General features: G+C 39.6%; 1 protein-coding gene across 1 annotated transcript in view; it reads right to left on the bottom strand.

Moving 5' to 3' along the window:
* The window catches only part of DNAH11 (dynein axonemal heavy chain 11), a 179,655-nt gene that overhangs the window by 44,410 nt on the left and 121,354 nt on the right, over positions 1–13,891 (bottom strand). The window contains exons 61-63 of the mRNA XM_087712777.1: positions 13,309–13,410; positions 7,884–8,018; positions 103–276 (exon numbers count right to left, since the gene is read on the bottom strand). Coding sequence (XP_087568903.1) covers positions 103–276; positions 7,884–8,018; positions 13,309–13,410 — 411 coding nt within the window. The remainder of the gene's footprint in view (positions 1–102; positions 277–7,883; positions 8,019–13,308; positions 13,411–13,891) is intronic.

Raw genomic sequence — 13,891 nt, 5'->3', positions numbered from 1 at the left:
ATAAAACAGCTGGCAGTAATATATCCATGTATTATTTCTATATATATTTTCATTAAAAACATGCCAGCAAGATATGGAAGTACAAAAATTGGAAAGACTTACTTTTTGCAATTTCAGAAATGGAAGCCACATATGTTCTACTAGCTCTTGACGATAAAGTTTAGTAAAAGGACCAACATAAGAAACAAATGCAGCTGTTAACAAAACATCACCACATGCAGTTATTTCTTGTTCTTCAAAGGATTTAATTGCGTGGCTCCAACGAATATTTTCAGACTGAAAGACAAGCAATAGGAGCGGGTGACCTTCTATGTGGAAATATACAAATGAGGTGCATATCTCATCCATCCCGCAACCGGAGGTGAGTTGCTGAAGGTTCGGCCTGGTTCAGCTGAACCGGTAGTGGAATTCAGGCCTGGGTCACAGAACCACCAGTGATCCAGGCCTGCCATGCCCCCGAACAGGTTCCCTTGCCACTGCTCAGCTGCTGCCATTTTGGATTTTAGTGATTGCATGTGCACAATTCACTGTAAATTGTTTTGTGCATGCATGAAGAACAATTTACATTGAACAGCGCACGTGTGTGTGAACCGGTAGTAAAACTGACAGCCCCAAACCCTAAGAAAACATCTTGTAGCATCCTCAAATGAGGGGACTATTGGCTCCAATAAGATAATAGTTGTTTCATCTCCTGGGACAAATTCCGGGTGAAGAATACCAATTGTTCTATCATTCTATGTTCTATAAGTAATAGATACTTATGGTACTTTAAGGATGGGAAAATCTAATTTCTGAACAATAGTGGACAGTAAGCAGGAATTTCAATGATGATAAATGTTGACATCAGGAGAATAGGTCTTTCTATGAATAATCACATGTAACAACAAATGGTACAACAATAACCATTTATCTGAATTATATCTATCTGCTCAGATATTACTTCATTGCTTTGGTGATACTTAATATATTTTATGTAATAGTTAATCCGTCCCAAAAGTTACCAATCTGAAGTTGTGGTCCATATGATGGATCAGAAAGAAACAAGATCATAATAAGCCATCTTTTTTAACTTGTATGGGGAGTGCATGTGATATGAGTGTGACTGAATGAATGAACCAACTTTTTTATTAACCTATCACTGTTGTATTCTGTGTTTTTTAATTGCTACGTGGGGATTGCTTGTGTGAATGGATGGGTATGCCTGAGAGGACTGGGACTATAGCCTGGTGCCTCCTTCACTGAGTGCTATTGCAGAAGTGTTAGGGGGCCCAGGCCCAATCCCAGTCTTAGAATGCTTGATTTAAATGGCCTGCCGGAGAGAGTGGCAGCTATGGGGAGGGGGAATGGGGACTACGGGCATGGGAGTGGGCTGGAACATTATGGTCATGACGGGGAGGGGCAGGTACAGTGGGAACTTCAGGGCTAGCCATTACCGGGGAAGGAGGGTCCGCTACGTCACAGCGATCCCTCCTTCCGGCCCTATTAGTTCCACTCCAAGGCCAGATGGCGAGAGTTGTCAGGGCCCTGGACTCAGGCTGTTGTTGCTAAATGCCAGGTCTGTGGTTCACAAAGCCACAGGGACCTAACATTAGATGAGGAGGCAGACCTGGCATGTATTACTGAAACCTGGCTGGGCCCAGAGGGAGGAGTCCCCCTCACTGAAATGTGCCCAGAAGGATTTCAGGTGCTTCATCAGCCACGACCGCAAAGAAGGGGTGGGGGAGTGGCTATCATCATTCGGGGGGTCTCTAGTTCCTCATAGGATCCCTGCTCCGGAGCTTGTCGGGTATGAATCCCTGCTGATGAAGTTGGACCTTGGGGGTCAAGTGGGCTTGTTGTTAACATACCTGCCTCCCAACAGCGTTGCAACAGCCCTCCCCTCACTCCTCGAGTCAGTAGCTGAGCTGGCGGTTGAGTTCCCCAGGCTGATGGTACTGGGGGATTTCAACCTGCCTTGGCTCGGTGATCACTCTGATGGGGCGTAGGAGTTCATGGCTTCCATGACAGCTATAGACTTGACCCAAGTAATTCAGGGTCCGACTCACTCAGCGGGTCACACACTTGACCTCGTATTCCTCTCGGAGCAGTGGAGACATGATCTAGATTTGAGGGGTATTAAGATCTTGCCCTTGTCATGGTCTGATCACTTCCTACTGAGGCTTGACTTTCGGAAATCAATCCCCCACTGTAGGAAGGAGGAACCGATTAGGTGGTTCCACCCCAGGTGCCTGATGGACCCTATAGGATTTCAGATAGCGCTTGGAGAAATACCTGACGCTCTCGTCCACAGTCCGGTGGAGGCATGGGCACTGCTTGGAATACAGCGGCGGCTGGGGCCCTAAACCGGATTGCGCCTTTATGACCTCTCCGAGGTACCGGATCCAGGAGGGCCCCTTGGTTTACCGAGGAACTCCGGGAGATGAAGTGCCAAAAGAGACATCCAGAGCGCCGCTGGAGGGCCAGTAACTCCGAGTCATACCGAGCACTGATGAGAGCCTATGTCAGAGCCTATCTCGTGCCAATACGGGAGGTGAAATGTGTGCATTTTGCCGCTCTTATTGCATCCACTGAATCGTGTCCAGCCACCTTGTTTAGAATAACCCGCTCCCTCTTGAAAGGGAGGGACATGGAGGACCCTTTACAAGGTAGAGCTGAGGAGTTTGTTCAGTTTCTAGCGGACAATGTCGTTCGGATTCGGACAGACCTGGACTCCAATTGCTCAGAGCCAGCCGAGGTACCGGTGGAAGGTCTTGAGCGGAATTTATGGATTGAGTTTTAACTTGTCACGCCTGATGAAGTGGACAAGGCCATCGGGGCGGTGAGTGCCTCCACTTGTATACTTGTATGGCTGGTCGCGAACAGCAGGGAGGTGACACGTGGCTGGATCCTGACGATAGTCAACGCCTCTCTTCAGGAGGGATCCTTCCCGCTCCTCTTAAAGGCGGAGGTGGTGAGACCCCTCCTGAAGAAGCCGTCTCTGGATCCAGCCATCTTGAGTAGCTACCGTCCAGTCTCCAACCTCCTCTTTGTAGGGAAGGTTGTTGAGAAAGTGGTGGCCTTTCAACTCCGGCAGTCCTTGGATGAAACCGATTATCCGGATTCCTTTCAGTCTGGATTCTAGCTACAGCACAGAAACTGCTTTGGTTGCGCTGATTGATGATCTCTGGAGAGCCAGGGATAGGGGCCATGCCTCTATCCTAGTGCTCCTTGACCTCTCAGCAGCCTTCAATACCATCGACCATTGTATCCTTCTGCGACGATTGCGGGAGGTGGGGGTGGGCAGCACCGTTCTTCGGTGGTTCACCTCCTACCTCTCAGACAGGTCACAGTCGGTGTTTGTTGGAGGGCAGAGATCGACCCCTAGGCCCCTCAATTATGGGGTGCGGCAGAGTTCGGTCCTGTCCCCCCTCCTATTTAATATCTACATGAAGCTGTTGGGTGAGATCATACGTCGGCACGGGATAAAATACCACCAATACGCGGAAGATACACAGCTATATCTGTCCACCCCGTGCCAACTCAGTGATGCGGTTGAAGTGATGTGCCAGTGTCTGGAGGCTGTTAGGGTCTGGATGGGAATGAACAAGCTTGCTCTCAATCCCGACAAGACCGAGAGGCTATTGATGCTCCCTCCCAAAGATGGTCCAGCTATTCCATCTCTCAGCCTGGGGGGTGAAATTATACGCCCCTCAGAGAGGGTTCGCAATTTGGGAGTCCTCCTGGATCCACAGCTGACTTTAGAACACCATTTGTCAGCTGTAACCAGGGGGACCTTTGCCCAGGTTCACCTGGTGCACCAATTGCGACCCTATCTGGACCGGGAGGCCCTTCGGATAGTCACTCACGCCCTCGTGACCTCAAGACTGGACTACTGTAATGCGCTCTACATGGGGCTGCCCTTAAGAGTATACAGAGACTTCAGCTTGTCCAGAATGCAGCCGCGCGAGCGATTGTGGGTGCACCTTGGTACACCCATGTTACACCTATCCTCCGCGAGCTGCACTGGCTGCCTATTGGTCTTCGGACTCGCTTCAAGGTGCTAGTCGTTACTTTTAAAGCCCTACATGATATCGGACCTGGGTACTTGAGAGACCGCCTCCTGCCAATTACCTCCCATAGACCTACTAGATCCCACAGACTAGGCCTCCTCTGAATTCCATCTGCCAGCCAGTGTTGGCTGGCAACTCCCTGGGGGAGGGCCTTCTCTGTGGCTGCTCCGGCCCTCTGGAACAATCTCCCCATTCAGATCCGGACCCTCACCACCCTTCCAGCTTTCCCCAAAGCCATTAAGACCTGGCTGTTCCGGCAGGCCTAGGGCCTCTGAATCTCTTAGCCCCACTTAAGGGTATGACTGTTGGTGCTTTTTACTATGTGTTTGTCTTTTTATTTTTTATTTTGTATCCCCCTTCCCTCTTTGATTGTTAGCCGCCCTGAGTCTCTCGGGAATAGGGCGACATACAAACCGAATCAATCAATCAAATCAAATCAATCAAATCAATCAATAATCCTAGTCAATTCTTCTCAGCCTACTTTACAGTGAATAGTACAACATGCATACCTTAAACTTCTACAACAGGCATGCTTTAAGCTCCTTGGAGAAAAAAATGTAATAAAAAAAGAAAAGCATGATCACAATTTCTTAATTTTGTTTTTGCATTGTGAGACGGACTAAAAGTGATATTTTCAAGACCATCAATGATTGGGAATTTGAATGCAGAAATTGATGATAATGTTCAATTGAATGATATAGCAACCATTTATTCAATGCTTTCTGAAAAATGACTAAAATTCAGCATCTAAGTAGAACTGTTGGGTATTAGGTATAAGCAAAAGTTAAAAAACAAATAGATTACTTTTTGAAATGTTATATTATTTAATTTTGAAGCATTCTGACTCTCTGCAAAATACAAGTTTCTTCCTAAAATGATCAACTGAATCAAATCAAGCAACAAACTCATTAATTTGCAAGGAACTTTTGATTTATCCATCTCTCCCCTGGTTGTCATTGGCTGGTAATACATAAACAATAAAATGCCCCCCACCTCATTCTCAAACTAGCTTTCAAATTTGAAGATTTACTAAACATGGAATGATTGTCTATTAAAATCTTCAGTAATTTTACAGTTCTATTCCACTATCATAAATCACAAGTGACATTGGCTAACAAGAGTTTAAGAGTTGGAACATGCAATGTAATAAATTTTCAGACAGTTAAAAATCACTATAATTTTATTATAATGCATTATAGATTGCCTGTAATATCATCCTGGCCGGGGTGACCCATTTCTAATTTTGAACAGCTGTTCAGCTCGGGAGTTAGTTAATGGTTAAATATAAATTGCTTGATTTATTAGGCTGAATGGTTGAGCTTCCAGGTCAATTCTATATAGACAAAATCATCAGTCTTGATGCTTATTAGAAGTTAACTATCTCCTGTTTAAGTAAAAAAAAAAAAATCTCCAAGGGAGTTGGTGCTCTCAATTAATTTCCCCCTTTCTTTGCTTACTAAACAGTACTCTACAAGAGAAAACAAATCCCATTATTGTGTAATAAATGTTTTTATCAGCTGAAATAAATAACTGAGGCTCAAAAAAAGTAGCCTGTAAGATACCATAAGACATTGCAGGACCTGATGAAAGGCATGAAACTAGCTTTTATTTGGCTAGAACCTTTCAAACACAGGGTACATGCTAATGATAAATTTTACTGTTTTGTCATTTAAATACATTTTCTAGAGCAATGATGGCTAACGTTTTCCGGACTGAGTGGCCAAAGCATGTGTGCGCATGTGCAAATGCATGTGCATGCCCTCTCTGCATGTGCCCCACTCTCTGCACATACCCCATCCCCGCACATGCGTATGCATGGCAGAGACTCAAAGATCTGATGGCTGGCAGGAGGCGTGCTTGCATGCACGGCAGAGCTGAACTAGGGCGACAACTCATGTGCCCATCACAGATCTAGAGCTTATGATTTATAATTAACAGGTCATCAAAAATGTGTTATTTTAAATTTAAGCCCAAATGACTTTTCTAGCTAAGTTTGTTTCAACTTCCTCTATGTTTTCTAATGTTAATTAATTTTGTACAAAAAACCCAGAACTTTTATAAAGATAACTTTCTTACCATTGTAAACAAAAGCTATATCAATTACTTCACCAGTATTATATTATTGTACGCAGCATTACTATTCATTCTCTCTTAATCAATATATAATATATAATATTTATATATAATAAATAACCCATGTCAGGAGTCCAGCAAAATACATGGACCAATTGTCATGCCCAACCACAAACCACTTTTCAGTTTTCATGATGTTATTGTGAATATATGTTATATAGAAAAAAGAAACTTCATTTTTGAATGGATTTGTGTTTATTTAATATATACTGTGTGTCTGTTGCCTAGAAATTAGGTATTAAACAATAATCTATTTGATATAACATTGCTTTTCTGCACCAGAAGTAATTAAAACACTAAATATCATATCAATGTTTTGTTAGACATCCATTCTGTTCTTAGTAGAAAATTAATAGCTTTTATGCAAATCCAAAGGTTAAGTATATTGTATGTGAATAGTTCTGAACTGAGGCTCGTTTAGCCTCAGTGTTTATTACCCGGAGACTGACTATGCTGTCAGAAAGTGTTCAGGTCTAAATACAGATCTGGTGAATGAATAAGAGTTTAAATTTAGTCTACATTAAAAAAAAGTGATGCAAAGTCATCAGACTGACCTATATGCACTACATATTACATAGAACAGTGTGAATATATTTTGTTTCATCAGGAGAGCGTCCACTACCAATTAATTTAGAGATGCCTATTGAGAAATAAATATAATTTTTCTTTCAAATTCTGGATGTTTTTTCTTATCTTTTTAATCTATGCAAGCAGAGTGGAGATTGGAACTTCCAAGTATTATAGATAATTGAAAAACTGTTTTGGCAAGCAGGCAAACATAGTTAATAATAAATTAATTGAAAATTTGAGAATCACCCACATATGCTTACTGTGATGAATATCGAACCCCAAACGTTTGCATAGCAAAACAGTTATTGTGAATATGACTATGTATCTTCTGACATAGAAAATGCTTCTGATGTTCTATAGAGAGATATGCATGTGAAACGGAAAATTTCCACATATAATTAAGGCCATGGAATTGATTTGCTCTTCTGTATTTTAGACTGCGTTGATTGCTGTTGTTGACTGTAGAGTAAAAGTAGTCAAACAATGGGTAAAGCTTGGTTCTAAAGAACATTGTTTAGTCTTGTACATTTTTAACTGTAGATGGACAACAGCATTTCCCAGCATTGGTGGCAGGTTACTTTGCAAATGGTACAACCAATGGCCGCTCCAAAATAATTACAGCTGATGACTGCTAGGTTTCCAAATCACTGGCATTAAAAGTAATGAAGCTGATTAGATTAATAGATTAGCACTGAATAAGGTTGTCTCCTGCAGATACATCAGAAGTTTAAAGATTGTTTGTAGGTGGAGAATAATGTTATATTGTGTGGAGAATAATGTTATCTCTTAGGCAAATAAAGTCCATAAAATGACAACCTGTGGATGTTATCACTATATTTAACACATTTCAAAATGCTTAGAAATTCTTAGGAAACCATCAATAGGAACACCACTATTCCTTTAGAACAGAGGTGTCAAACTTGCGGCCTGCGGGCTAGATGTGTCACATGCTGGCCATGCCCACTCTCAGTTTATTGAAAGGGAAAAAAGTTGTGAGACATCACATGATGTCGTGTCATCACGAATTTGACACCCCTGCTCTAGAAGCTAAACAGATAAACATGATTAAGCAAGGTAGATCCCAAAGCACATACACATATACACCAGAGAATGAATGAAACATTGACTTGCCTGAAGTCCTTTAACAAGCCTGTTGGCTAGCTCTATAGTTTTATTGGTTTGGCTAACTTCTTCTTGGCATCTGACTTTTTCTGCTGTTGCTTTTTCAAATGATGATGTGAGTTTGCACAGATTGTTGTCCAGTTCCTTTAAAATTGGATTAATTTGATTAGTTGTGGTTTATTTCATATTTTCATATATGATAACTTGTAGGTACACCAGTACTACATGTCACAACTGCAATCAAATATCTGATTTTTAAAAATTGGTTCCTTGTTCTTCTCCTTGCTCACTTTCTGGTCTATCACCATAATCTCATTCTTGAAATTCTTGAAATTCATAAAGTTCAACTAATGAGGGGAAATATTTGTGGATAATTTTATAAAATGGTTGTTTACACAAAACATTAATTATAAAAAATCATTCATGGAATTTGGAATGTAAGCTCACAAGTTTTCATTGCTTCAAAGCAACTACATACCTTGGCTTAAACTTCTTGAACATAAATAGCTGAGACATCAGCATTAACTTGATGATTAGAAATACAATAAAATAGCTTACTGCAGCCTCAAGTAAAATTGACCGCACTCTATTGGCTTTGGCACATTCAGCAAAGATAATATATGTGGAAAATTAAGGTTATTTCCTAGAAGAAATTAGTCTAAATTGTGTTACAAAAACTTTGCATTATACTGAACTTTTCACTCACAAGATTTAAAAAGCCAATTTATCGAAGATTTTCAAGCCATTTATTTAAGACTCTAAATCTTTTACAGAAAAAGAACCTGTGGTTAAACATAGACTTTTTATTTCCTAAGAATGTAAAATTATTGAAAACTATATATTTTTTCAAACCATTCCATTTGAGCGAGGTATTAGTTGCATTTTGCTCTCTTATACTGTAACTAACATAATTAGCTTAGCCAATGTCAGGATCTCAACTGGGGAAAACTGAAACTACTATAAGGCTTTGCAAGCCAGATGCACAAATGTGACTGAAATTCTTCTGGTTAATGAAGTATCTGGTTCAAATTTGCTTATGGTATTGATTGTAATGATGAGCCACCTTTCATAGTAAAATTCCACCAGCTCCTCTGACAGCTTTTAATTGGAGAACAATGTTGAATATTAACTGTGATCCTATCTTGTTTAATGAACTTTGGACAAATTTTGAATGCAATGAATGGTAATTGAAGCATAATATTTTCTACTTTCTCTTTGTAATGCTTTTATATTCTTAGATTTTAATTCTTAATCTCTACACAATGTTCTCTTCCAATTTTAAATTGTATCTTAATTCTATCTATTGTGATCCCAGCCCAAGGCCAGATACACCAACTATCCCTTAGCTAGTTTTATTGCCGAGTTGATCTCTATTGCCTACTATTTCAGTTAGATATGACTATTGCAGTGCTGGGATTGATTGGAGCATTGCTTGACATCATGCCCAATGCCACATCTTCTAGTATAGATAGTCCTCACCTTGCAACCACAGTTGAGCCCAAAATGTATATCATTAAGTGACAAATTTGCTAAGTGGGTTTTGCCCCATTTTATGACTTTTTTCACCACATAGGTTAAATGTATCACTGCAGTTCTTAAATTAGTAACATGATTGTTAAGCGAATCTGGTTTCCCATTGACTTTGCTTGCCAGAAGGTTGCAAAAGGGATCACATGGCTCCATGGGCAATGCATGGCAACGGAACTATCATAAATGTGAGTCAGTTGTCAAGTTTTCAAATGCAAATCACATAACCATGGGGATGCTGCAACAATCATGTGTGAAAAATGGTCATAAATTACTTTTTTTCAGTGCCATTGTAACTTCAAATGGTCACTAAATGTACTATTATAAGTCGAGAACTATCTGTTCTAGCTCTTGTTACATGAAGCTCTGGTTCTCCTGGCTTTGGCTTTGTGGTGACAGCCCTTTGGCACAAACTATTTTGGTTTGCCTCTCTTGGTCACTTGTTGTATCTGATCTTGGCCTGCTCAAGCTTGATCCTTTTTTAAACCCACTCTCTCTTGTCACTGTTTGTTTGGTCACTCTAATGTGATCCTCTCTTGCATGTCTTGGTGTTGTAAAGGAGGGTAATGGCTAGTACTATTAACATACTTCCTATCTTCCTTTAGGTTGCCTTCCAATGTTATTACCCACCTCCTTCAGGTATTTCAAGACCCATCTTACCACTGCTGCTTCTTTCTCCCAGTTTTTGAACTTGAACTCGAATACCCTTTCTCCCAATCTTATGTTTTCTCCTGCTGTGTTTTTTCTCTCTAGCTGGGGTGGCTGCTGATGTGGTTGGCTTCCATTGATATGGTACTGTCTGACTGTGATAGCCTTAAAAAAAATCTTTACTTCTTATGGCAGAATTCTCTTAACACCCTGAGGTGACCCCCCCCCACAAAACAATTTATTCAAGAAGTTACAATTTTATTGTTAATTTATGCTAGTACATAAATGTTTATTTTTTTATCAGACAATAGGCTAAGAAATGATTCAAAGGGCCATTTGCTATTTATTTCAATTATATGAAATGAAGTTATTAAAATTGCATCCATGAGCAAATCCAAAATTATCTTTCTTTTATAATGTTCACAGATTTAGTCTGTTTTACTCAATATGTTTACAGGATTAGAAATTAACTTCCCCTTATATTTCTTTATTTCTTCTTTTTTGTTTGGCCCCGCTGAAAAAAGGTTAATATGAGTTGTACCCCATTTTATCGTAGTGAAATAGAATTGAATATATTGATTATAATAGTTTTAAAATAATATCCTTAAAATTCTTAATTCGACTACTTTTATAATTCTATTATAAAGCTAGAAAGTAAGATTTACTCCTGAATAATTATATTTTTAATAGCAGAATCTTGTTCTTTATAAATCAGAACATGAATCATGTCAGAAGGCAGTTGCAAGGAAATTCTTCTTAGCTACTACTTAGGAAACATAGTTCATCTGCCTATTTTTAAGCAAATGTATCTCTTTTGATTACATCAAGAGAAACCTTGTTTATATATTAAAAAGTAGAGATTTAAAATTGAAATATTTCCCATATTTTTAACAATGCAAAATCTTTTCATGGATAAACTTAGGAAAAATATTTTAAATGGTTACTATAATGTTCATTTTGTAGTGACAAGGATTAAATTAGTCATTTTGAAGTGTATTTTAGTGGGCATTAAAAATGATGGGTTGTTAGCACAGTATCTTGAAACTGATGATGTATTATTGATTGCCAAATAATAGCTGCAACATTTATTAATCATTACAGAAAATTACCAGCCAGAAAAAAAAAACTTCTGCATGAAAAATTAGTACCACATTTCCCCTAAGGAAAAGACTTGGTTACAGGAAAACATTACATTAGAAATCCATGAGATGGGATTGACTATCAATAATTTTATTATTTTTTAGAAAGAAATTCAAGATCTAGAATATGTGCACAATATAGACACACTGAAAACAAAACCCAGTCAGCAAAAGGATAAATGTGCTGTCCAAAGGCAAAATAACTGCATAGGGTTGTAAATGTTTCTAAAAGAGTCATTTGTGAGGTTAAGAATATCAAGGTTGCTGTTAAGAAAAATCAAGCTTTTGATAGTGTGTGCCATACCATGGCCACTAATCAAATGGGTGGTAAGGAAGAAGGGGTTCTTAGAAATCTAATCCAGGTTATATTAATATCTGGGGGTGCAATGACTAAGTGATTCAAGGCACTGAGCTTGTAAATTTTCCAGCTGACAGCCTGGGTTCAAGACCTGATGCTGGGGTGAGCTCCCATTATTTGTCTCTGCCCACCTAGCCATTCAAAAGTATGCAAATGCAAGTGGATAAATACTACATTTCCCTGAAAATAAGACAGGGTTTTATTTCTTTTGACCACCCAAATAAGCATTTGGCCTTATTTTGGGGAGGTCATTACTTTTGAGGTGCAGGAGAAACAAGTGTGGTCATCTCATGGCTGTTACTGTTTTGCAATATTTTCGGGGAAGGCTTATTTTAGCGCATGTGCTCAAAAGCTTGATTGGGCTTATTATTCGGGGAGGCCTTATTTTCAGGGAAACAGGATAAGTATCATTTTGGTGGGAAGGTAACAGCATTCTGTGAGGTTTGGTGTATACTCATGCTTCTGGCTTCCTCAGATACGAAATAGAAATGAGCACCATCCCTAGAATTGGAAATGACTGGACAGGGAAACCTTTGCCTTTATACCAATGCATTTCAGAATAACTGAGAGTTTTATAGATAGGAAGTGGTGAAAATAGCTTGCAATTATTTTACAAAAGGGATGGAGTATGCACAGCTGGTCCATGGGAAAAGTCATAATGCCAAATTCAGCGACCTCTTGTCTTTGACATCACAATAACAATTGATATTTTTAAAATATAAGGCAATAAGATATTTCTATTTTACATACCGTATTTTTCGGAGTATAACACACACCTTTTTCCTCAAAAAAAGAGGCTGAAAATCTGTGTCTTATACATCGAATACAGCATTTTTGCCTCCTGAAGCCCCGCCCCTTCACCAAAATGGCTGTGCATAGCCTTATGGAGGCTTTCACAGAGCTCCTGGGGGCTGAAGAGGGCAGAAATGAGCAAAAAATGGCCATTTTCTGCCTCCCCAGCCCCAGCAGCACTCTATAAGCCACCATAAAGCTATGCATGCAGTTTTTGTGACAAAAAATGGGCCTGTTTTCGTGAAAAATGGGCTATTGTTTGCTCATTTTTGCCCCTCCCACCCCCCAGGAGCACTATGCAACCCCCCCAAGGCTATTCATGCCTTTTTTGTGGGCGAAATGGGTCCTATTTTGTGAAAAGCGGGCCATTTTTCAGAGGTTTGCAGTGCAAAAAATATTTTTTTTCCTTTTGGAAAACTCTTTAACTGATGAGAATTACATTGATCAAGTGCTGCACCAGCAGAAATGAAGTCTTAAGGTTTGTCAGCAATTTCCTTCTCGGCACATGGATAAATACACCTGGAAACATCTAATTACCTGCTCTCTCTCTCCCTACCTATCTATCTACTATATTTCTTTCTTCCTTTCTATTTCTCTCTCTCTATCCCTCTACCTACCTACCTACTCTCCGTCCCAGCTAACTACTGTATTTCTCTCTCTCTCTATTTCTCTCTCTCTCTATCCCTTTATCTACCTACCTGCCTGCCTGCCTGCCTGCCTGCCTGCCTGCCTGCCTACCTACCTACCAACCTACCTACTGTATTCATCTTTCTTTATCTCCCTCTCTATCCCTCTATCTACCTACCTACTTTTTAAAATTTTGCCTCTTCAAAACCTTGGTGCGTCTTATACTCTGGTGCATCTTATACTCCGAAAAATACAGTATATCACTTATCATTATTACAAGCAGAAATAAAAATATTGTGTTTGCTTAGGAATGGAATGATGCTAGGGCTGGAATTACACTTACAGCAAGTTTTTTCCTGATGGCCTCCAGCTTTTCAGTGGCTGCTGCAAGTTCAGCATTTGCTTGGGTCAATGCTCTACGTTTGGGCTCCACATCACAGTATACCTAGGAAAACAAGCAGTCCACAATACTTCAACAAAATGATTTATAAAGCAGAAATACACTACTGTTTTACGAAAAAAACAATATTTACACAGTACATTATGCAATATTTGATATGGAATGGATTGCTTCTTTTCAAGACTTTCAAGATTTCACCCTAACCCTAAGTGCAAGATGATGATTAAGTTCAGTGAATTACAGTAATGCTTTTTAACTTCTTGTGTTTTCCAATAAAGTGTTAGAGCTGATTTTTAAACTATTAGTGTAGTATTTTTTTCTTGAGCATCAGATAGTCAAACTCAGGTACTATTTTTGTGTATTTAAGATTAAGAATTCACTCACATTTACTATTAAATAGTAAATTTCAGTGTAACTGGAAATAATTTAGTTATACATTACAAGTATGAACAACGGGTATAGACAACATCTATACATGAAAAACCAGTAGTTATGTTTTGTTAATAGCAATAGTGAGAGGGGAGCA

The sequence above is a fragment of the Thamnophis sirtalis genome, unplaced genomic scaffold (assembly GCF_051295495.1).
Source record: "Thamnophis sirtalis isolate CommonGarterSnake01/CBP01778 unplaced genomic scaffold, rThaSir2_p1.2 scaffold_4, whole genome shotgun sequence".
NCBI classification, from domain to species: domain Eukaryota; kingdom Metazoa; phylum Chordata; class Lepidosauria; order Squamata; family Natricidae; genus Thamnophis; species Thamnophis sirtalis.
Note: the sequence above shows the minus strand (reverse complement) of the source record. Positions and strands in the feature narration are given on the sequence as shown.